At 40.0% G+C, this 25,216-nt stretch overlaps 1 protein-coding gene across 5 annotated transcripts in view; it reads right to left on the bottom strand.

Moving 5' to 3' along the window:
• The window catches only part of PDE1C (phosphodiesterase 1C), a 529,341-nt gene that overhangs the window by 413,664 nt on the left and 90,461 nt on the right, over positions 1-25,216 (bottom strand). For all 5 annotated transcript variants that reach the window (XM_036863442.1, XM_036863443.1, XM_036863448.1 and 2 more), the window contains exon 2: positions 24,537-24,587. In XM_036863442.1, coding sequence (XP_036719337.1) covers positions 24,537-24,587 — 51 coding nt within the window. The remainder of the gene's footprint in view (positions 1-24,536; positions 24,588-25,216) is intronic.

The raw sequence follows: 25,216 nt of genomic DNA, 5'->3' as shown, positions 1-25,216 counted from the left end.
TCTTGGTTTTAGAAACTTTTCAGAAATTCTGCTACCTGCAATTTTGAAGAGATTTGAAAATTTAATTCCATTTCAGATATCATACACACTGAGGTGGGGCGGGGGGGCTAGCAAAATATAAGAATACAACTTGATTTGTGATGACATATTCTAAATTCTCAAATATGTTAGGGTTTATTTCTGAGTTATCATGTTAAATTAACCTTTTAAACAGCTGAATCACATTATTTACTTATTATAACTTTATAATATCTGATAGTGCAAGACCTCCCCCTTTCTTTCAGCTTTTCTTACTTGCTTAAGTCTCGAAGAAAACCTTAGTTAAAATCATTTCTTTTAATTTCTAAAGAGAAATCTCCCTTCTGAATTTATATTGAGATGGTATTTAATAAAATTATAATTAATTGTTTCATTAATTTATTTCTCATAAGCATTATCATCTTCACAATATATCATGTTCATATCCAGGTAGATGAAATGTCCTTTCAGTATGGAATATCTATCATATTTGTTTACCCAAGCACCATTTCCTCCCTACTTGTAACAGCCCCTCTCACTTTATTTTGGGAATGTCTCCTCCCCCATTATTCATCCCATGTGAGTCTGGGGCTTTCTAGCTATACTATTCCATGGCCCTAGCCTCAGTAATGAGTCAAGGAGTGGGTATACAACCCAATCTCAGATAATCACAGTTCTTCCCTGTGGTATTTTTCATACTGAAACCAAAGAGGAAAGTCACTTCCTTCCCTTTAGATTGCTAGTGCCAGCAACCATGTCCCAGTCAATGCATGGAGGAGCCTGAGAAAATGAAGCCAGTCACCTAAGGAAAGGAGGAAAAAAGAATGAGAGTGGCATGTGCTGGTTCTAATGCCTTATATTCCCAGATCTATGAGTTTTCTACAGGTCTGTGAACTACTATGGTATCCTTCCAGCAAATCCCCTTTTGAACTTAAGAGAGTTTGTGTTGAGTTTCTGTCACCTGCCAACCAAAAGTCTTCCCATGTACTTCAGGCTTTAATTTCCTTTGGTAAAGTTTCAATGTTCTTCTGTCTTGGAAATTCTTAATAACTTTGTTTCCTGGGCATTTTATATGCTTGTCACTCATTAATAGAGTACATTTTTAGATTATATATTTTAAATTGTTATTGGTGGAATATAAAATAGGTATTCATTTGGTGTATTTACTTAATAGTCTGGATCCTTACTAAACTCTTACTCTTTCTAAGAATTTTTCCTTGTTTCTTTGTTTCAATTTGGTAAGCATATATATCATCGATAGTACTTTTTCATTCTCTGTTCAAATAGTTATGCCTCTTATTTCTGTTTCATGTCTCACTGCATTTGCTAAAACTTCCAGAAGAATTTTAAACCATATTGCCAATAGCAAGCAACCTTATCATTTTGCTGGCTTCACTTCATTTTCTATTTGTGAAATGTCTATGAAATTTTCTGTTGTAGCATTATTATAAATTTCCTTTGATAAGCTAGTTGTTTGGGTTATTGTTGCAAGAAATAAAATATTTAATGGTAATGGCTTTACCATCTACTGAGATGATCGTGTGTTGTTTCTTCTCTCTCTCTCTCATCTTTCTATCTCTCTCTCTTTCTCTCACTCTCTCACTCTCACCTATTGATGTGTTAAACTAGCAGCAAAATGGAAAAAAAAACTTATTTTCCAGATGGAATCAAGTTTCCTCTAGGGAACTTTGTGGGAAAAATATCTTGTTATGACAGAGAGTGATAAGGGACAGAGAAACAAGGAAAGAGTTAAACTATTCTTCATACAAAATGCACAGAATTTAGAGAAGGGCAAGAACAAAGGAGAGGGGAAAAGAAGGAGAGGAGAGAGAGAAGGCAGAGCAATATAGCTGTTGGAACCATAGTTGGCAAAAAATAAGTGAAGAACTTTCAAAGAACATATAAGTCTGACATCCATGTTTAAACTGAATGCTGTGTGGAAATGCAATGTAACCACCTCTCTAGAACAGTAAAGATCTCACACACAGGTTGCTTTGTGAAAGTGATATTGGGGAGAGGATTCAGAAATTATGAAGAATGGCCTGTGTCCCATACTTGTTTGTTGTCTGAAAAGAGTAAATCAACATGTGCAAGATGCAAAGTGTAGGGGAAAATTCAACAGATTCAGGAAAAGAGAGCCAGAGATAATGAGAAGAAACCTAGAGAAACTCCTGAAAAATCTGCTGATTGAATTTTAGAGATTGAAACTGATGTGGGATGGGGATTTGAGACAACCATGCATAGGTCTTAAAAAGTCATGTCTATACGACATCTGAATTATACTATAAAATGGTTCTTAATAGTGAAGCCACCTTGCATTACTCAAATAAGTTCTATTTGGTCATGTTGTATTGTTATTGTAGTATACTTAGAGATTTGCATTGCTAGAATTCTATTTAAGACTTTTTGCATATTATATTCATAAAGGAAATAAGCCATTAGTTTCATCTCTTATGTAGTCATCATCATGGGAATAACCTATTCCCTGGTATTTGAATAAAATTACCTATAAAACTCTTAGGATCCAAAGTATCTTTAGCAAAGTAATCATTTCACAAATTTTTCAATGTCTTCTTTTGTTATTGCTGCATTCAGAGTATCTGTTTCTTTTGGAGTCAATATTTTCCTTTAGAAATTACCAGTTTGTAGAGATATTCAATTTTGTTAGCACAGATTTCTATGGCATTTTGTATTTTAATCTTCGCCTATATATTAATAGTTTTGAGTATTTCTTTACTTATTTATTTTCTTCTCTGTTTACTTTCTAGAGCTGTTTTGTCCAATATGGTAGCCATTAATCATATGTGGTGACTTAAATTTAGATCAATTAAAACTGGATAAAATTGTATTCAATATCTTATAATAACCTATAATGGAAAAGAATCTGAAAAAGAATATATATATATTAAAGTATAGTTGATTTACAATGTTGTGTTAGTTTCAAGTGTACAGCAAGTGATTCAGATATGTATGAATCACTGAAACTAACACAACATTGTAAATCAACTATACTTCAATTAAAAAATTAAAATAAAATAAAATAAAATAAAAATGGAATAAAATTAAAAATTTACTTCCTCGGTTGCACCAGTCACACTTCAAGTGTTTAACAGACACATGTGACTAGTAGCTACTGTATTGGACAGTGCCAATACAGAACATTCTATCAGCATAGAATGTTTTCTGGACAGTGCCATTCCATAAGTTACTTTTATTGCCTTAAGGAGCTAGCTCTTGAATCTATACATTCTACTGCTTTTCTCATTTCTAATTCACTTGTTTTGGCTTTTAGATTGATATTTTCATTCCCCTACTTTGAATAAGTTTATATTCCTCTTTTTTCCGTAATTTATTTTTTTAAATCAGAGCATTTGTGTCTATGGCTTTGGATACATGTCATCAGTTTTGATATGCCAACTTCTCATTGAATATCCTTTCTAAGAAGACTGCAATGGAAATTTTCATGTCCTTTTTGACCCAGAAGTTGACTACTTCTGAAAAAATATTTCAAGTCGTTAAAGTATTTTTGGTTGTTGTAATTTAAGCTTTTCTTCTTTCTTTCTTTCTTTCTTCCATTCTCCTTTTTTTTCTTCCTTCCTTTTTTCCTTCTTTCTTTAACTCTTTTTTTTCTTTTTACTTTCTAGATTTTATAACAATAGAGTCAGAGATTATGTTCTATGTGATCTAATCTTGATTTGGGGAATCTATTGATGTCATCTGTCATCCAACACATGGTAATTTTTGTAACTATTTCATGGGCACTGAATTTAAAGAAAAGATTCACTCTATGTGTAGAAAACAAGGTATAGAGCTATCACATCTGCATTGTCGACTACATCCTTTATCAGTAGAAAATGACTCAGCTCTTTATTTCTTGAGTTCTGCATTTCATCAAGTTTAATACTGCCACAGCTATCTCCTTTTCCTTTGTACTCACCTGAAACATTCTTGCTTATCATTTTTTTGTTTTAATTTTGCCTTTTGAAATAATATGTAGTTGTAATAATTGGAAAACTATGATAGTTACTTTTAAATTTAAGAATATACATTATTCTATTCTTTCTCTTATTATCTTACTGCCAACATCAATAACAACACAGTTTCCATTGACTCTTGCCTGTATGAGATGATTAAATTAGTCTTCCTAGACTTCCTATTCCTCTATTCACTTTCACTGATGTTATGTGAATTTTTGAATTTTATTTCTAAATTGTTATTTTAATATTAAGTAGTTCCGCTGTTAAGAATTGTGTTTCACATTACATTTTGTTTTCTAACTTTATGTCCAATAGCTATTTGAACTTAAGGATAAATTTACCTGGTTTCGGTGCTCAACAGTTCTTCAACATAATAATTTATCTTCAAGAGCAGCACTGTCCAATAGAACAGATATAAGCCACATGTGTAGTTTTAAATTTTCTGGTAGCTACATTTATTAAAGACAAGCAAATGAAATTAATTTTAATAAATTATGTTCTTTAAGTCAATAAATCCAAAATATTACATTTAAATAAGTAATCAACATAAAAATTATTAATCAGATTTTTATATTTTTCTTTTTTTTCCAAAACCCAATGTGTATTTACACTTACAGATCTTAGTTAGGACTAGCCACATTTCAAGTGCCCAATAGCCACATTTAATGGGACAGAACAGCTCTACAGAATTTATTTTGACTCATGTTTCAGTTGGCTTAAGTATATCCTCGAATAATTCTTTCCAAGAATGGTATGTTGGTTAATGAGATACATGTGAACAACAATTTAGGGACAGAGTTATTGAATCTACATTAAACTCTGAACAATTTCTCAATTATCTTCTGCTATTTATATGCTATAGAAGAGAATTAGGAACCAAGTCTGATAGTGTTTTTTCCCTTTGTAGGCAGACATTTTTCTTTATCTTTGTATTTCAAAAATTTTGCTAGCGTATATGTAACTGTGGGTTACTTTTACTGATTTTTCATTTTTTTCTGGAACACAACAAGCCCTTTCAATATGCAAATTCAGACCTTAATTTTTTCTGTTCAGGCAAGCTGCCTTCAACTTTATCTTTGATTACTGCTTCTGTTCCAACTGTGTGGCTTTAGTCTCAGAATATCTATGATTAATTTATTTGTGTTGGTTCTTTCTTCTCTGACCTCCTACTATCGTTTCTCAGAGTTTTCAATTCTTCATCACTTTCCTCTATAGTCTAACACACTGTTTCTCAAGTTTCTCTTCCAATCATTGATTAAAATCTTTTCAGTGCCATTTCTATAATTCAGTGAGGATTTTAATTCCTATGTTTCATATTTACTTTCTGTGCACTGTTCCTTTTTGCATCTCAACTCAAAATCAACCTGCTTTTCTTCTTAACGGCTTTCTGCTCCTATCTCACAGGGTCTACGTCTTTTTGCTTCTTACGGAGAATGCAAAGTAGCATTTACATTTTTTCTTTTGGCTCCTATATTAGGTCATTTTTCAGAAGTCAACCTTTTCCCAAAGTCTTTAGGATGGTGTTTCATTTCCCTAGTTCCTCATATTTTGTTTGGATTTAACCCTAGTTTAATCATTCTGGGATGCAAAAAGATTGATACAGAGCCTGTTGTTTTCTGAAAGGCAAGGTATGTAAGTCACTCTAGGTTTCACTCACTGTCTACCTCGGCTGCCAGATAAATTCAGCAGAAAGAACCAAGAGTAAGACTGACATTCCTATTCAAACAGCTAGTTTTCACAATAAGTAACGCATAACCCAAGCCTAAAGAGAACAGTAAGAACAGTACCCAATCTGCTTTGAAGCAAAGCCTTGCATCTGTCTTTACCCAACTGATGGGCACAGCTCCTACATAATTTTCAAAGTCTATTTAGAAATTCATCTGGTACAGTGGATCACTATACAGTGAGACCATCAATTCCAAGAGGAAATGTCTCGATTACTCTTTGTCACACATCAAAAGAATGAGTCTGTTCAGCAGAGTAATGATGTAGACAAGATTAAAGGGAGACTGTTTTCAAGAAATTTGACAGCATTCATTTAGTATACTAATTAAAAGAGAAGCTTTACCTACTAAGAGTGAAATCTACTTGACAAACACTGTTAATGGTTAGTGTAAGTTGGGTACTTGAGAGTTAGAAGATAGTATTTTTTAAGTTTTCTGTAACTTAGACTATCGCTAATTCAGATACCACCTCCCCCATAATCGTGAAAATTTTTCAATGCATAACTACCTTGAAGTATGCTAATGTCTGCAAAGCATGCAAAAACCCAAGTTTTACCATCTGCTGGATGATTCATTTGTAAATCTGCCTAGTATTCCTTTGGGAAGTTCCAGGATTGATTTTTAACCTTATTATAAAAACTTGGTGTGAATGAATTCGGTAATATAGTCTATATGAAAGTGCTCTGAGCACTTGGAAGAACGTGCCACGTTCATCCTAGACATGTTTAAATGGTATGTATACTGTGATCAAAAATATAAGTGTTTGAAAGTAATCGCTTGGAGATTTAGAGATTTTAATCAAAAGTTCCAGAAAAACAGAGGCTTTGGGGACAATATATTAGTCACAGAGAAGAACTCTTTCTAATTCTGGCCCAAACTAGCCATTGCCGGTAATAAAATAAGAACAACGGATCATCTGTTGGCAGTAAATTCCTTTAGGGAAAGGACTGTGATTTACTCATTTTCACACTCCTGCACCCAAAATGTCCTTCAAGGTTAACTTTTTTTTTTTTTTTAATTTCTATTTATTTATTTATTTATGGCTGTGTTGGGTCTTCGTTTCTGTGCGAGGGCTTTCTCCAGTTGTGGCAAGCGGGGGCTGCTCTTCATCGCGGTGCGCGGGCCTCTCACTATCGTGGCCTCCCTTGTTGCGGAGCACAGGCTCCAGACGCGCAGGCTCAGTAATTGTGGCTCACGGGCCCAGTTGCTCCGCGGCATGTGGGATCTTCCCAGACCAGGGCTCGAACCCGTGTCCCCTGCATTGGCAGGCAGATTCTCAACCACTGCGCCACCAGGAAACCCAAGGTTAACTTTTTTTTTAATCTGCTTCTAAGATATCTGCTTCTGAGGCTGTAAACCAATATTAAAAACATGAATCTCTTGTCAGTCTTTTCTTCTACGTGTTTTAATTGTAACATGCATGAGTTTTCTTCAGTTTTTCACCCAACTGGCTTCACACCTTGACCTCCCTTCCTATCTTGCCCTATATTAGGGAACCTAGCTTCCCTAAAGCTAAAATTTACAGACTTGGAACCGAGGCAATTCTTTCACAAGTTGCAAGAACTGCACCTGCAAACATGAGAATTTCAACAGAGCCTCCAGGACTGTACAGTTGCAGAGGAAGTAGTTCATAGCTTAGTTTGTAGGATGATGTCCTTGGAGTCACACATTTCACAGCCTACAGGACTATAGGTGTCTACCCTGTGCTTCAATCCAAGACTCAGCCAGGGCCTAATGCACATGATGGCAGTAATCACTGCACCACCTTCACCTACCTGCCTGTCCAAGGAGGGGAGTAGACACAGTACTTGGCACACAATAGGTGCTCCATAAATAGTTGTTGAAAAGAAGGCATCACAGGATGTTGTGACTGGTAAATCATGGGAGTCCTGTAAGTTAAAATGCATCTGACTTCTTTCTAGTTAGGTAACTGAGTATGGATCCCTAAGAGCTGTCCAGGCAATGAGTGGGATTCCTCCCCTTGTCTGGAATTGTTACAGATCTGGAACATTCCCATTCACTCTGCTTTCAGTCCAACTAAACAAACATTTATTGAACATTTATATATACTGACTGGCAAGGCATAGTTTCTGCCTTCAAATAACTCAAAATCTAGTAGGGAAACAGTCAATAAAGAGCTATTTATAATACAGTATGAAGCAAGTAATAATATAACTGTGTAGAAATATATAGATGTCAAACAAATGAGGGAGTGATAATTTTGTCCTGGGGGGTCAGACCAGGTTTTACAGAAAAGGTGCCCTCTGACCAGAGTTTTGAGAGATGAATGGGTTGGCTTGGTGACCAGCAGAGGGAAACACACGTGCAAAGGCACGGAGGAGTGAAGCAGCATGGACAGGCAAGTACTTTCATGTTTCTGGGGCTTAAATGATGAATCAGCATGACAGAAGAGGTCAGCTGGGGCCAGATTTTGAAGGGCATTTCGTGGTATGCCAAGAACTTTGTAACAGGTAATACGAAGATCCCTCATACCCTTACCCAGTTTCCCCTGATGGTAACATTTTGTAACACTATAGTACAACATCACAACTAGGATGCTGACACAGATGCAGAACACTGCCATCACCACCAGGATCCCTCACGTTGCCCACTTACAGCCACACCCACTTCCCTCCCACCTCACTCCCTCTTTAACTCCTGGCAACCACTAATCTGTTCTCCGTTTCTATATTTTCATCATTTCAAGAACGCTATATACACAGAATTTATAACCTTTTGGGGTTGGCTTTTTCACTCAGCATCATTCTCTGGAGATTCATCCAGGTTGTTGCACGTACCAATAGTTTGTTCTTTTAATTGCTGAGTAGCATTCCATGGCAGAAACGTACCACGGTCTGTTTAACCATTCACTCGATAAATATATCTGAGTTGTTTCCAATTTGAGGTTATTATGAATAAAGCTTTTATAAATATTCATGTATAGGGTTTTTTAAATTGTGGTTAAAATACACATAACATAAAATTTACCATCTTAACCATTTTTAAGTATACAGTTTAGTGGCATGAAGTACATCCACACTGTTGTACAACCATCACCACCAATCATCTCCAGAACTCTTTTCACCTTGCAGAATTGAAGCTATGTACCCACTAAATATTCTCCCCTCCTCTGAGTCCCCGGCATCTGTGATTCTACTTTCTGTCTCTATGTATCTGACTACTCTAGATACCTCATACAACTAGAACATATAGCATTTGTCTTTTTGTGACTGGCTAGTTTCATTTAACATAAAGTCCTCAAGGTTCATTCATGTTGCAACATGTCAAAATTTCCTTTGCTTTCATGAATGAATAATATTCCATTGTATGTACTTACCATATTTTGTTTATTCATTCATCCATCAATGCACAATTGGGTTGCTTCTACCTCTTGGCTGCTGTGAATAATGCTGCTATGAACAAGAGAGTACAAATATCTTTTCAAGTCCTTGTTTTCAATTCTTTGGGGTATATATCCAGAAGTGAAATTGCTGGATCATATGGTAATTCTATTTTTAATTTTTTGAGGTGCCATCAAACTGTTTTCCACAGTGGCTACACCATCTTACATTCCCACCAACAGTGAACAAAGGTTCTAATTTCTCCACATCCTGACCAACCCCTGTATCTAGCCATCCTAATAGGTGTGAGATCTCATGTACAGATTTTTGTGTGAATGTAAGACTTCATTTCTCTGGGATAAATTCCAAGGAGTGCAATTGTTGGGTCATATGGTAGTTGCATGTTAGCTTTTTAAGTAACAGCCAAACTTTTTCAGAGTGGCTGTACCACCAGCAATGTATGAATGATGTGGTTTCTCTGTATCCTCATACCAGGATTTGATGTGATCACTATTTTTTTATTTTAGCCACTCTTTTTTCTTTCTCTTAAGACTTTTTAAATAGCTTTACTGAAGTATAACTGACATGTAATAAATTGCATATGTTTAAATCGTGTATTTGTTTTTTCTAATTTTTATTTTATATTGGAGTATAGGTGATTAACAATGATGTATTAGTCACAGGTGTACAGCAAAGTGATTCAGTTATATCTATACAAGTATCCATTCTTTTTCAAACTCTTTTCCCATTTAGGTTATTACAAAATATTAAGTCAAGTTCCCTGTGCTGTACAGTAGGTCCTTGCTGGTTATCTGTTTTAAATATAGTAGTGTGTACATGTCAATCCCAAACTCCCAATCTGTCCCCCCCCCGACCCTTTCCCCCTGGTAACCATAAATTCGTTCCCTAAGTCTCTGAGTGTTTCTGTTTTGTAAATAAGTTAATTTGTATCATTTTTTTTTTAGATTCCGCATATAAGCAATATCATATGACATTTGTCCTTCTCTGTCTGACTTACTTCACTTAGTATGATAATCTCCAGGTCCACCCATGTTGCTGCAAATGGCATTATTTCATTTGTTTAATGGCTGAGTAATATTCCATAGCATATATATGTACCACATTTCCTTTATCCATTCATCTGTCGATGGACATTCAGGTTTGCTTCCATGTCTTGGCTATTATAAACAGCACTGCAATGAACATCGGGGTGCATGTATCCTTTCCAACCATGGTTTTCTCCGTATTTTAGTCATTCTGATAGGTATATAGAGGTATCTCATTGTGGTTTTAATTTGCATTTCCCTAATGGCTACTGATGTTGAACATCTTTTCAAGTGCTTATTTGCCACCTGTACACCTTCTTTGGTAAAATGTCTCTTCATATCTTTTGGTCATACTCTACATGGATTGTTTACTTTTTCACTTTTGAGTTTTGAGAATTATAGATACCAGAACTTTCTTGGATAGCAGCATTATTTGCAAATATTTTCTCCCTGACTGTAGCTTGTCTTTTCAACCTCTTAACAGAATATTTTGTAGAAGAAAGGTTTTATGTTGATGAAGTCCAACTTACCCATTTTTTTCCTGTTATAGATCATGTTTTCAATAACATCTTTCTTTCCTAGCCCTATATTCCAAAGATTTTCTCCTGTTTTGTTTTTCTAAGTTTCATAGTATCAGTATTACATTTTACATTGAAGTCCATTTTTGTACACGTTTTGAAACATAGGTTGAGGTTTGAATTTTTGCCTATGAATGATCAAATGCTCCAACACCATTTGACTATACTATCTCCATTGAATTACTTTTACACTTTTGTCAAAAATCAGTTGGGCATATCTGTATGGATCTATTTCTGGCTTCTCTATTGTGTTCCATTGATCTATGGATCTATCCTTTCACCAGCACCACCTAGTCCTTATTTATACATTGTTTTAAAATCAAATACACTGATTCTTTGCACCTTATTCTTCTTTTTCAAAATTATTTTAACTATTCTAGTTTCTTTGACACCTAAGGAGGGGAGGCAAATTTGTTACTGCTGGAAAAGGGTGAGCATTCCAGCTCCCCAAGTGACCTCTAGTGACATCTGATGAGTTTGGCCTCTGTCCCATTTGGCAGTTACGGAGTCCTGATTCTCCACTAGTCCTCCTGTGACATCACCTCAACAGGGAAGAAGAAGGATGCCTCACTACCAGTTGGAAGTGGAACTCCATGTTCCCCACATGTTCTCCACTGATACCATGGTGGGAAAGAGACCTCATTACCGGCCAGCTCCCTACTTGGCCTTCTCCAAGGCCACCACAGTGGGGGTGTTAGGGCACCTCATAGTCATGTGAGGCTAGACATTCAGTTTCCCTACCCAGCCATTTGTTGGCATGGGTGAGGATGGGGCCCCAGTTTTTCTGTGGTATTTGGTTGGAGTGGAGTGTCTAGTTATTGTCTAAACGTTTTCTGTCTTGCTAGACTGTCCCTTCCCTGGTCCTTTGGATACAGAGAGCAGGGTTTTGCTGGGCCTTTTGTTGTCTGATCTGTTGGCATTTCCAGGATTCTGGCTTCTCCATCTCCAAGAATGGGACGTATAAGGCAAAAAGAAAATCCAGAGAATTCACCACTGTTTCACTCCCCAGGTCCCAATTATCTCTAGCTGGTCTGGCTTCTTCTCTTCATCTTTCAGAGTCTTTTGTTCGTTTGTTTGTTTTTGTTTTTTGCTTGTCTTATATACAATGACCAGAGTTTTTAGTTGTACTTAACAAGAGTGATAGGGAAAAGTGTGTCTACTCCATCTTCCCAGAAGCAGACATCTGAAGGCTTTTAAGGAGAGGAATGACACGGTCAGCTTTATCTTTTGGAAGATTGTTCTGGCAGGGAAGAGAACAGACTTCACAGAGGAAAATGGAGGCTCAGTGAAATCTATTAGGTAGGAGATGACAAGGGGCTAAAATAAAGCTGTGGCAGTGAGAATGCAGTGAAAGGATCTGAAGGAAACAGAATGCACGAGATGGATCCAGTACAATTTGGTGACTGGTGAGGGAGAAGAGGGATGCACATATGATTTCTAGGTTTTTGGTTGATGTTGCCTAGTGAATAAAATGGCACCAATTCAGTTAGGAAACACAGGAGTAGGAACTTGTATAGAGATGATGAGTCCAGTGTGGGAACTGATGCTTTTGAGGTCTCTGTTTTCTTCCACTTTTTATTCATAAATAATTGGCAGCTTCCTTGTGATGACTGTTTTTCATTTTATTGTACTTCCTTCAACTAGAAAATCAGAGAATGGAATGTTGCCTTTTGTCTTAAAAACTAACTAGCTCTCCAGACAAGATATACAAATGGCCAAAGAGCATATGAAAAGATGCTTAATGTTATTAGTAATTAGGTAAATGGAAATCAAAGCCACAATATGATACAACTTCACACCTATTAGGTTTAAAATTTTAAAGAATAACCATACCAAGTGTAAGGGAGGATTTAGAGAAACTATAACCCTCATATATTGGTGATAGGAATATAAAATTGTCTAGCCACTTTGAAAAAGATCTGGGCAGTTTCTCAAAATGTTGAACTTAGTGTTACCTTATGATCTAACAATTCCACTCCTAGGTATACATCCAAGCTGAATGAAAACATACATCCACACAAAAACTTGAACACAAATATTCATAGCAACATTATTCACAGTGGAATCAACTCAAATGAAAAGAAAAATAAAATGTGGAATATCCATACTATGGAATATCATTCAGCAATTTAAAGGAATGATATTCTGATACATGCTACAACGTGGATGAACCTTGAAAACACTATGCTAAGTCAAAAAAGCCAATCACAAAAACCATATATTATATGACTCCTTTTATAATATATACAAGGGCCAGAATAGACAAATATATAGAAACACAAAGTAGATTTGTGATATACTAGGACTAGGAGTAGGAGTCTCAATGAAAAGTGACTGCTATTGGGCACAAGATTTCTTTTAGGAATGACAAAAGTTTTCTAAAATTAGATTATGGTGATGGTTGCACAACTCCACAAATACATTAAAAGCCATTGAATTGTACACTTTTAACAGGGAAACCTTATGGTATATGAATTATATCTCAATAAAGCTGTGTTTTAAAAAACTAAAAACAACCCAATATTCTTTTTAACTAATTGTTAAACATAATTTAGTCTTATTTCTGGGTTCAGTTGTCTTCTTCCTGAGATATAGCATTTAGTAATTCTCTATGCAAGGGTATACATACAATAAATTCTCTCAGAATTTCTTGGCCTGAAAAATGTCTTTATTTTGGCCTCACTCTTGAATGATATTTCTCTCAGTATAGTATTCCAGGTTGGCAGTTCTTTTCCCTCATCATTTCACAAATATTCAATTTGTCTTCTGACTTCTAAATATGCTATTGAGAAGTATGCAGTCAATCTAATTATTACTCTTGGTAGATGCATTAGTTAGGATTATACATGTCTGCATAACAGAGACTCAAAATTTGAAAATATCAAACATGATAGAAGTTTATGTTAAGCTCTCTAAAATCTAGCGGTAAGCATTTCATGGCTGATATAGCAGCTCTGTTCCACAAAGTCTTCTTATGACCACACTACCAATCCTTGGTGTGACCATTATCCCTGTGGTCCAAGGTGGCAGCTAGAGCTTTCAGTATCACATTTGTGTTCCAGGCAGCAGGGTGGAGAAGGCATAAATAAGAAAAGGAAAAAAGGGAGCACAAGAGCCTCAAGAAAGTTTCAGAAATCTGCCCCAACAGTTCTGCTTACACTTCATTGACCAGACCTTAGTTATGTCATCATACCTAGCTTCAAGAGAACCTGAGAAATGCACTCTATTTGGAAGGATGGGGACATAGGCCCCACTAAAAAATCAAGGTTCTTTTAATATAGAAGAACTAAACTTACAGTTTCAGACACAGTAGGTAATCTTTCTTCTCTCCAATTGTTTTTAGTTTTTTCTCATTGCTTATGTTCTACAGTTTCATTATTATGTGTCTAACAATGGGTTAATTTTTATTTTTGGGCTTGAAACTAGGTATGATTCTTCAATCTGATGATTCATATCACTAATCAATTCTGCAGGACTCTCAGCTACTAGATTTTCAGTTACTAGTTTTCCCATATTCTCTCTGGTCTTTCATTCTAGAATTCCTATTTGATGTATGTTGGACCTTCTCGTTCTATCTTCCATATTGCTTAACCATTCTTTCATGTTTGCCTGTGCTGCATTCTGGATAATTTCCTCAGATGTATCTTCCAGTTCATTATTTCCCTTTTTATTCCTACCCAACACAGATGGATAAACTGTGTTTGGGTTTATTTGTCTGTTTGTTTGTTTGTTGTTAATGTTAACTTTCACATTTCTGGAAGTTCTACAGGTTCTCTTAAAAATCTTCCTTTTTGTTCCTTTCTTAGAGTGTCAATTCTTTTTATATCTTTATTTTTAAATATATATAGTTCATGTTTTCTTTCAGTTTGTCAATATATTACCTCGAGGTCTTAGGGTTCTAATTCTCTATTCATTGTGCTCACTGACTCTCGTTCATCCTGGTGGATTGCTGCCCCTGTGGATTTTTTTTAAATTTTGATTGTGAGCTGATATTTAGTGCTCCTTGTTTTCTTTATGAAAATACATTATGACTTGGGTTGAAATATGAAAATTTTAATATGAAAATATTAACTTGGGTTAATATTTCAGAATATTTTTGCAATTGATTTTACTGCATCTTTCCATTTGATTCTGCCATTACTAGCCCACAGAACCAATTTTTACTAATTTCTTAGTTTGAAAGGGTACCTGGACCAGGCAGGTAGTTTCCATTGCCCAGAGGAGACTTTTCCTCAAGAGCAAGAGGAGGCAAACAAGTTTCCTTGTTATCTCCCTATGCTAATGGATGTATTTTGTTTTTCAGGTCCCTCTTTCACTGAGTATGTAGCCCTTTGTTCCAGTTATCTATTGCTGCATAACAAATCACCCCAAACTTCGTGGCTTCAAACCACAACAACAACCATTTATTTTGCTCACAAACCTGTACTTTGGGATGGGTGGTGCAGCAGTGGGCTCACCATATGGCCTCTCTGTTTCCTCACAGCATGATGACAGTGTTCCAAGAACAAGCATCCCAACAGGCCCCAGGTGGAAGCAGCATCACTTTTGATGATCTACCTTTGCAAGTCACGTAGCAACATTCTGCCACAGTTATAGGCCACCCAAATTCAAGGGGAGGGAACATAGGCTTCACATCTCAGTGGGAGGCTTGTCAACATCACTCTGCAAGAAGAGCATGTGGGATGGGAGATAGAGCTGCAAATATTTTTGGAAAACACGATCTGCCATATGTTTTAAGAGTCAAGTTCAGGCAGAAGTCTCATATCCAACTCCCCAGGCTGCACAGGCCAAGGCCTTAACTTCTTTCCCCAGGTGGATGTTAAAACATGTGTTACTAGACCCCATGGAACTAGCAGCACCACCCCCATGCAGCATAGCTGCAGAATCAGCAGGCATGTTTACAGCTTGCTGTACTGATATTAAATTCCTCTTTCATTTCTACCACCTGCAGAGTTCCCTTTCTATATTGCAAGTTTAACTATGCATTTAAGGGCATTTAAAAAAATATTTTACTCAGCATTCCTACGGGCTTATAAAAATTGGAGGATTTTCAGGTTTTCTTAGTCCACCTCTTACTGGAATCAGAAACTTTATCCTAACTTTATTCAAAGGAGTATACATTGAGAGGGGAGCGGAGGAGGTGCTTGGCATACAACAGCCAATCCATGTCTTCCCTGCCCTCCCTGGGGTCACATTACACACACACACACAAAAAAAATTCTCATCAGATTTTTTAATTGTGTAAGCTTATACACTTGTGGCAAGGAGTTACATATCTGTTAGTATCTCAACAGGTTGGACCACAATTCCCATTAAAGAAGAAGAAACTGGCCTTCATGGAGGAAAAGAAATAAGTTGAAAGTAAAGGAGAGATGGTGAAGGCAAGGGTGTCAGCAAATACCAAAGCAACTAACATGATGGTCATGCTGCTCTGCATGAGAGACTGGGAGGAGTGTCTTTTAATTCCTAAGAGAGAAGTGGAAATAAAGGGTAAAGAATGGAGGACGGTGGATAGAGGAGGATCAAGGGGTGGTAGACCAGGAGCTACATGGGCAGCGTGGTCTTTAAAAAAATTACTGGCTGTGGGATGGGTGAAAGAACGGTTGAGAAGAGAACTATGACTTTAAATTGTCTGCACACAATTGCATATTGTGATCTCTCTTTCCTTAATCTTCAGTCAAGTCTTGCTTTGACCAATAGCCTCTGGTTACACGGGAAGAAGAGAAGAGGAAGGGGCTTTGGCCTGCATCTGAGTCTATGTCAGAGCAGATATGAAAATAGCCAGAAGCATACAGAGGAACACAATCAAGGGAGGTAGGAAATCAGGGCCAGAAGAACACTAAGTCATCCCAGATATTCACGGATACACTGAGGTCTGCTCTGAATCTCCAAAGGGCACACAACAGTGATTTGAGCCTATTTAACTAGATCTCAATGGACCAAGAGCCTCCAGCTAACATCTGGGTTACATATTGTCCACAAGTTTCTAGAAGCTACTTATAGTATCATCGGCCATCCACTGGTGGACCAATGACTAACATACTGGGGACCAAGTGATATAGTGGACGTATTCAAAGACTTGCTCAAACGCATTCAAAAAAAGAAAAGCAGAGTGGGTTTCAGTTCCCCAAACACATAACACTCCAGTCCATCACTATGACCATTGCCATCAACCCTCGCTAAGACAAGGTGAGTTTCCCATCACTGGATGGGTTCCTTCAGAGAGCTCATGACCCCCTGACAGGGATGTCACAAAGAGGATGAGTTTTACAGGAAGTAGTGAGGTTTGGACTGGATCATGTGCAAGTTCTAGTCTAACTTGAAATTTTTCAAATCTAAGATAATGGGTTGATATATCTGTTTACTGAACCAAGCAGATTTGCATGGCTGATAACGACTATATTTGATGAAAGGGATGGAGAAAGGGGGTAAGAAAGAGCAGTGGGACCCTTGTGGTCAGGCAGATAAATCTTGGATGAACGCAAGTTAGGGAGTAACTCCCTGTGGTTCTGAAACACAAGTATGTCATGACAAAAACTAGAGCGTGACGGTACAGGTTACTGTGTGGAGGGTGATCTGAAGCTACAAGCAAGAAGCTAGGGGCCAACCAAGCAGTTCTTATAATGACCTTGTTGTGGAGTAGCAAAGGCCAGGGCCAGATAGGAGATGATCTTAGAAAAGAGAGGATTAGATTCAAGAGATGATGCAGAGCAGTGCCAGTCACAAGGGAGGATTAGGGGGACCTTTAGATCATCTTCCCATAATCTCCATCAGCCCCCACAAACTCCTCCAATAAAAATAAAATAAAATAATAATAATATACTATTCTTTGACAAGGACAATTAACATTTGCTCTGTCTTATGTCTGTATGCAATTACATATTACAAGCAGTTATCAAAAACTGCTAATTGTATGTATAAACTAAATAAAACCAGTGTACTGCTCTGCATGCTGCCTTTTACCTCTACCTCTATCTCTGCCACCACCATAACACAGTCCTTCCAACTACAGCAGTGGTTCTCAAATACTGGCATGCATCAGAATCACCACTAGAGTCTGTTAAAATACATATTGCTGAGACCCACCCCCAGGAGTTTCTGATTCAGCAGATCTGGTAAAGGGCTCAAATACTCATATCTCTAACAAGTTCCCAGGGACCCCACTTTGAAGACCACTGAGCTGCATTGCTACTCCTAAGCCCCTAGAGCTGCCATTGCTGAAGGTAACTTTCTGCGGGAGCAAGTAGGAAATGAAGAGGCTCGGTCTGTGAATACTATTGAGGTGGGACCTAGAGCTCTACAGAGGATCTGAACATTTTGGAAATAGTTACAGTTGTTTAAGACAAACCAGGAAATCTCCATATCTGCTTCCTGCCCTGTGCTGGGCCCTTTATATGGCTCTAGCTCACAGTACACACCCCTGAGAACGCTGAACACCCAGCCAGCAGCCACAGCCCATCACTGCTCGTGGCATTTCTCAGCACTTACTCCCACCCATTTTATCCTATCCTTGTTCTCATCATCTTGGTTCTGTAACCCATCCACCCCCAACTCAAGTTCTCGATGCTTGTGACAAACCCTCCTTGCTGTGACAGTCAGTTTAGAAAAAAATCTCCGGCTGGACTTGAGCGCTCTGTCAGACGTGATTTGAATTTGCCTTGGGGCTCCACAATGGCCATTACCGTGTAACAGGTACTAGGCTCACCCAGCACCCACCCTAGCTGTACATCCCTGCCTGCCCCTGCCCATCTCTGCCCAGGAAAGGGGACCATTCACCCAATCATACACCCAATATAAAAATACTAGGCGACCTCCCTTTGCTTTATCATCCATCCACCGAAACTACTCCAGCTTTTTTATAGAATAATCTATTTTCAACACTATCTGGATTATTACCTCCCAAAGCAAAACAGGCCAAATTTGCAGGCATTACTAATTAGGCTCCATTTTCTTACTGCTTTTGACACCACTATTTTCTTTTCAATCATTACTCATCTCAGGGGAGAAATTGTTCTTCCTCAATTAGGGAAGCAATCAAAACTCCAGGATGGAGCTGCCCAGCTACACAAGCTCTGGGGCCAACCCCTCCCTCAGGACAGTCTCTTCCAATGCCGTGCACTCCCTTCTCAAAAGGTGCTCTGTCCATTGCACTGCGTGCAGCCTCTTTTAAGCCTCCTGGAGTAGAGATGTACACCCAAATCTGAGCTTTTCCTGCCACATTGTGGCCACGTCTGAACACTACACATGGCCTTTATTCCTTGAAGAGTGGTATCGCTTCTTTTTTTTTTTTTTTTTTTCCTACCTTTTCTACCTGTTAACCCACACACACTCCCCAAGCCTCAGCTAACGCTTGCCTCCTCCAGGAAGACTCCCTTGAACCCACCCCCAACCCAGGCCAGATGAAGTCTCCCCCATCTAGCTCCCACCACCCCCGTACCAATCTCTCGCATTTCCCTCCACACACTGCACTGGAGCCACTGACTTCTCCAACTCCCTGATTAGGCTGTGAGCTCTTGGAAGACAAACTTACTCATCTGTGTGTCCCCAGGGCCTAGCAGAGAAAAATCTTCAATAAACACATGTGAAAGGAAGGGAGGGAGGAACGGAGGGAGGAAAGGAGGAAGGGAGGGAGGGAGAGAGGTGGGCGGGGAGAGGAAAATGACTCAGGGTAATAATATACGTAATGACAATCACCCACACTTACTGAGCACTTACAGTGTGCAAACACTATGCTTTATATTATTTACCCCAAGCAATCAGGGCCAATATCCACCTCAGCTGGCCCCGCCCCATCCAGTGACTGGCCTATCAGGACCTCCTGCACCCTCCTTCACATCACCCATGGCCAACATCTGTTCTGATTGGTCGGTGACCACGTCACATGTTTTTAAGCATTTTAGCACTCATTCCTACCTAGAGTAATTAAGTTACCTGCCCAAGTTCACACAGAATTCAGAATTCCTGGACTCAGAACCCAAACAAAGGCCTGACACCAGAGCCCATGTCCCTCGTGGCTTCTGAGGACCCTCACGTTAGTATATGGGAGCCCCTTGAGGGAGGCCTGGATCCAGAGGGATCTGGGAGTGTGTGTGCTGGCAGTGGGAGAGCCTACCCTGCCTAAGAAGTTAGGATAAGGAGGAGTGGGGAGAAGCTGCAGGCAGGGTAGTAGTTTACTCAGTCTTCATTCAACAGGCAGTTGTTCCTGCACCAGGCACAGTCAATACATGCTCAACCAGGGGTCCGTGGGCCTCCAGGAGCCTACTGTCTAATGGGAGACAGACATGCACATAAAACAGACCTCTCCAGAGAGGAGGGCTCTCTGGGGCTGGCGCTGGAGGGCAGCCTCCCAGCATCCCAGACATCTGGACCAGCAGGAGTCCCCCCGGCCCCAGGGCCAGCTGACTCCATCCCAACAGTCCCGATGTCAGGAGCCCAGTGTCAGGGGGCTCCAGGAGCTCGTCCCCTGACTGGGGTCTGGAGCTGGGCTGGGAGGTCCAGTTCTTCACCACACAGCTCTGGTCCCCAGAGGCCACCTGCAGCTCCAGGAGGAGGGGGAGATGCTGGCCAAGTGTGACACTCTTCAAAGGCTTCCCCAGAATCAGGGTCCACTCCGTGGGCTAGTACAAAGACCCCTCTTAGCCTGACCCCGGGCTGCCTCTCCAGCCAGTTTCCCTAACGTGCAAGGCTCCTCTGTGCCCATGTGTTCTCTCTGCCTGGGACACGCTTCCCACACCTTCCTCAACAGCACCCTTCAACACTCAGGGGTGTTGAACTCGCAGCACCCTTCAACACTCAAGGCAAGCATGCCCTTCCCAGGGAAACCCGATCTAACCTGTTTAGAGGCCCTGCCCTGTGTTCCCTCTGCCCCCACTTCCTGACCCCCTCTGACAGCACACTCCTCACTGTGGACTAACTTTTCTGTCTTCTCACATCAGGCTTTACACTCCTGGATGGCAGGGATCTTGTTTTAATCAGCATTTGTATCCTCAGCACAAGGATGAGCCAGGCCCCTGGTGAGTGTTCAGTACCTATTTGAATGAGCAACTAAATGAATGAGCGAGTGAACAATTAAATGAAGTAACCCCTTTGTCCCCTCTCTTTACACACTCAGAATACATTTTCAGGTATCTGGAGAAAACAATTAAAAGGTCTGCTATCAATCATTTTCACCATGGTAAGAATGAATTCCTGTGTTCCCACTCCCAAGGGGATTTGTATATCAAGTTTTTTCCTTATTTTAAGCGATTTCTGAAATAAGTAAGCTGGTGGAAGGGCATGTTGGAGGAAAAGTCTTCCCGCCCCAGATGAAACCAACTGTAGTGGAGGTCGCAGCCACATGGATCTCTGAAGCCTGCCCTGTGGTAAAGCTTGAGTACCTCCATGACTGAGCTGGAAGACCCCCAATCCCCAAGTCCCAGAATCAGCAAACTCTAACCCCTAGACCAAGGAGGAAGTCATGTGCACTGGGAACAGCCAAGATTTGGAGTTGGAAGACCTAGAATTCCAGCAGTGAGCGATTCTCAGTGTTTTCTCCCAGCCTCACTGTCCTCATTTGTAAAAATGGAGACACCGCATAGCTGTGTGAGCACTGCCTGTCAGAAAGCTTTGCATGCAGTACCCATGGGAGATGCTCTGCCCACTCACCCCACCCACTGCACAGAGAGGGGTGGTCCCCACACACAGGGACTCCAACCCAAGGATAGACAGCCTCATGGTGGGAGCCATTCTAAACCATCTGTTGACCCAAAGCCAACGTGCTTTGGGCTCACACGGTGCCTTAGAGTCGGGGTCACTCTCAATCCTTCATTCTCCTTGACACTGTCATTCTTCTGTAGGTTTTGGAGGGAAAGATAATATTCTCCACTTCTTTTGAATACCGCTCCCCTCCCTCCCTCCTGCTCCTTCCCCAGCCCACTCCTAGGAGGATGACTTCCTTGTTACTCTATGTGTCCGTGGTTGTTAGATAGATGCTCTGACTAAGGCTGAGTCGATCAAAAGTCACTGCTAAGACTAAAGTGATGAAGATGGGGTGGCAAAGGGTCCTGATAGGATCCAGAGTCTCACAGGACTCACTCCACGGCACCCACCACCTCAGCACTGCTGTTTGATGGCACAGCAAGTGTCTCCAGTCTAAAAGTCATAGGAAGTAAGCTTGACCCATAGGTTTTGGAATCAATGTCTTTGAGGAAAGCACAGTGTCCTGGGTGGTAGCGTCAGTCACATAGAGAAGAAAGCCAAGCACAGGGTTGTATTGTGGAAGCGACCCTCTTTGGAAATGGACTGGAATGAGCTTGCAAGGCTGGTAAACTAGATGGCCAAGGTAGGATGGGAAGCCAGCCCTTGGAAAAGCCAGATGTCTTCATGACTCCTACACTCTATTTCCTCTGGTTCTCCTTTAGGATTTCTTACTATAATCATCATAGCTCATTTCCATTGCAGTAGAGGGTAGCCAAGAAAAGTACATGGATTCAAGCAGGGGCAAAATCTACAGAGAAATTAACATATTTCAGAGGCACTGGGAATCAGCATGTGAAAACCCCAAAGGGGATGAAAATCTTGGGACTACTTGAGTGGCCACTGGGCCAGCCCCTTCCTCCCTACCCTGAGCTCTTTTCTGCTTAACCCCCAGAGGGTCCAGTTTTCACAACATTACCGACCTGTGTTCTTGCCTTCCACTCTGAATTCCTCCTAATTACATGCTGGGCCACGAACACTGTCAGGGCTTTCATATGTCTTGCAAGGTGCAAAAGTTAGAGAATGCTGCAGTATTTCATTTTCCAGTTTCCAAACGAAAGTCCATCATCCAAATCCTTCCAGTCTTCCCAAACTGAACACTTCATTCACATGAAAAACGTCATTTTCAATGTGGGGAAGTGAGGTAAGTGTCAATCAGACAATGCTACATTAAGGAATTTTTTCCCTTCCTAAAAGCCACCTAATTTTTTCCCTCTAGTGTTTGCTACAAAAAGATTTAGTAGCTAATGTGCCACCTGACTTTTTTCCAGGACATTGCACTAAGTCAGGAGACTTTTTTCCTTTCTTTTTTTCTTTTCAGAATCAGCCCAACTTAATTGGTTTGCCACTAATTACTTTTTTCCTATATAGATATTATTTTCCCTCATATCCTCACTTAGCTCCTACTAATGAGCTTTCAAGTGATACACCATCCCTCCAACCCAGTCACACAATTTAGAATCTGTAGAAGCCGTTTACAAGAGAAGGTACCCTCTTCTCTCTGTGAAGGGCCAAACTGCTCCAGGTTTCATTCTAGCTTCTCGGTTAAAGGGCTCCATCCCCTTCCCAAACCTCGTGATGAGCCTCTGAACGGCAGAAACTCCCATGGGGGTGCAGCCTGCACAGCGTGGTCGGATTACCACCCCAGCTTATTAATTTGCCTGACTACTGCTCAGGAGACGAAGAAATAAAGGGACTAAAAGCATATTCATCATCCTCACTGAGCTGTGGGATGAAATACTTATTTTGGAAATAACGATTCCAGGTAGGAGGGCAGTGAAAAATGGGGCCTGTGAGAAGCAAGTGTTTTATTACACAGTTTCTAAAATGTGAGCACTTAATGCTCTTTCATTATCATCTATTATTACAGTTCTATAAAAATCGTTTTTAGGAATCAATCCCAAAGTTCTGAAGCCCCCCCCCAAAAGAGCTAAAAGGCAGAATTTGAAAGAAGCCCCCGAAATAAAGAAATGATACTTTCGACTCTACATGTTAAGACTTATCTTGGCAGAACCCACACACAAGACTTGGTCAGCCCTATGTGAACAATGCAGTGACTCTCATGCCATCACTTCAAAAGATGGTAACTTTTTTATAAAAGAGAGAAGATGGGTATGAGTTTCCTATTTTTCAGATGGAAAAACTGAGGCTCGGAAAGCATAAGTGAAATTACTTTAAGTGAAAGCCAGCAAGTAGTGATGGTGCTGGAAAGAAAAATCCATCTATTTTGATTTACAGTTCCACTATTTCTCCACTGGATGCTCAGCCCATTTGGGGAGCATCTCCACCCATCCCTACTCAATCTCCCTTGGTATTTCCACTCCCTTCATTGGGATCTGGGTTTTCATCCCAGGGAATGCATTAACTTGGCAAATGTATTATTTGCTGATCACTCTGGCACAGAAAACATCAAGAGGCTTTTGACTCTTGCTCACCCATTGGGAATGAAGACCTGGAGACAAAGGAGTCAAGTGAAATTGATGGGGAGCTCCTAGGCCCTTACAAACATCCCAGTGCCAAAGGAGAACCAGTTACAGATTCCATCTGAGCTTCAAAATATCACCAAACTGAGGTAAAGCCAGTGGAGCTAGGCCTTAAGTCCACACTGGGAGGTGACGATGCTTCCACACGTGTAACGGACCTTGACAACTACAAGCATTTCACAGACTCTTCTGCACTCATTCTTCAGAAAAAGCCCACCCCATGGCAAGGTACTCTGAGGGGATTCTCCAGTGCAGTGTTTCTCAAACTCAATTGTGCACAGGAATCTGGGGATTTGTTGAAATCCAGACCCTGATTCAGTAGGTCTGGGGTGAGCCTGGGGCTCTGCATTTCTAAAAAGCCACCAGGCAATGTCGATTCTGCTGCTCCCAGGTCCACACTTCGAATAGCAAAGCCCTAGAACATGGTTTGATAAAACACAATTCTAAGGATTGAAAAGGCAATAGCAAAGAATAACTCACTGGTGATGGGGCTCAAATGGAGTAATAACCCACTGAAGACATTTCCTATATTACTCTTTTACTGGCAGTGTTTTACTGACACCTGGGAGGGTGAACCACACAGGCAAAAAGGCTCTGAAGGAGCCCAGGAAAGGAGGGAAACAAGGTTTACTCACGGGAGAAGCGGGCAAGTGGTCTGGCAGTCTTATCTCCGGCTTCATTTGCAACTGGAAAAAAAAAAATACGGAAGATACAATTAAGAGCAAGGCACATGTGTCCATAGAATATGCCCAACCTACAGCTAATCCTCTGGATGACTCACTATTAAGCTGTTTCTGAGAGTCTTTGTAAGAGGATAAAAGCAACTTCACTCCCTCTCTTTCTATATTTCCAGTGCTGCTCTCAATGTCTAAACGAGGTCAAAAGTCTTAATCATTCTGATTGGAATAGTGAATTAAGCTGGAGAGACCTAAACAATACCTAGTTTACTGGGCTTACAGAAGTTAACTGGCTTGCATGCACTGAATAAGAGGCGTGCACACCAGGCTCCAAAGCCGGTGCACATCCTCCTGCTTTAAGCGTCCTCTCACCGGGATGTCCTTCAGCACACAAATGCACCCCAACCACCTGACATTGGTCTGATTTTCTTGATCCATGGCGCAAAGCAAGGCAGGGATTTCAGAAGATAGTAAGGTCGGTTATTGTTAAGAAAGATATTTAAATTTAGAGTCTAACGAATAGGAGGATCGAGAAAATTGTCCAGAGAGCTGCCCTAGAAAACCTTACCCCTAACGCTTCTCAGCAGGGTCGTTCACCCTCCTCTGAAAAGCCTCTATATAATTTATCATCTTGATAG

The sequence above is a fragment of the Balaenoptera musculus genome, chromosome 9, assembly GCF_009873245.2.
Source record: "Balaenoptera musculus isolate JJ_BM4_2016_0621 chromosome 9, mBalMus1.pri.v3, whole genome shotgun sequence".
NCBI lineage: Eukaryota > Metazoa > Chordata > Mammalia > Artiodactyla > Balaenopteridae > Balaenoptera > Balaenoptera musculus.
The sequence above is the reverse complement of the archived record's forward strand: the minus strand, read 5'-3'. Positions and strand labels throughout refer to the sequence as shown.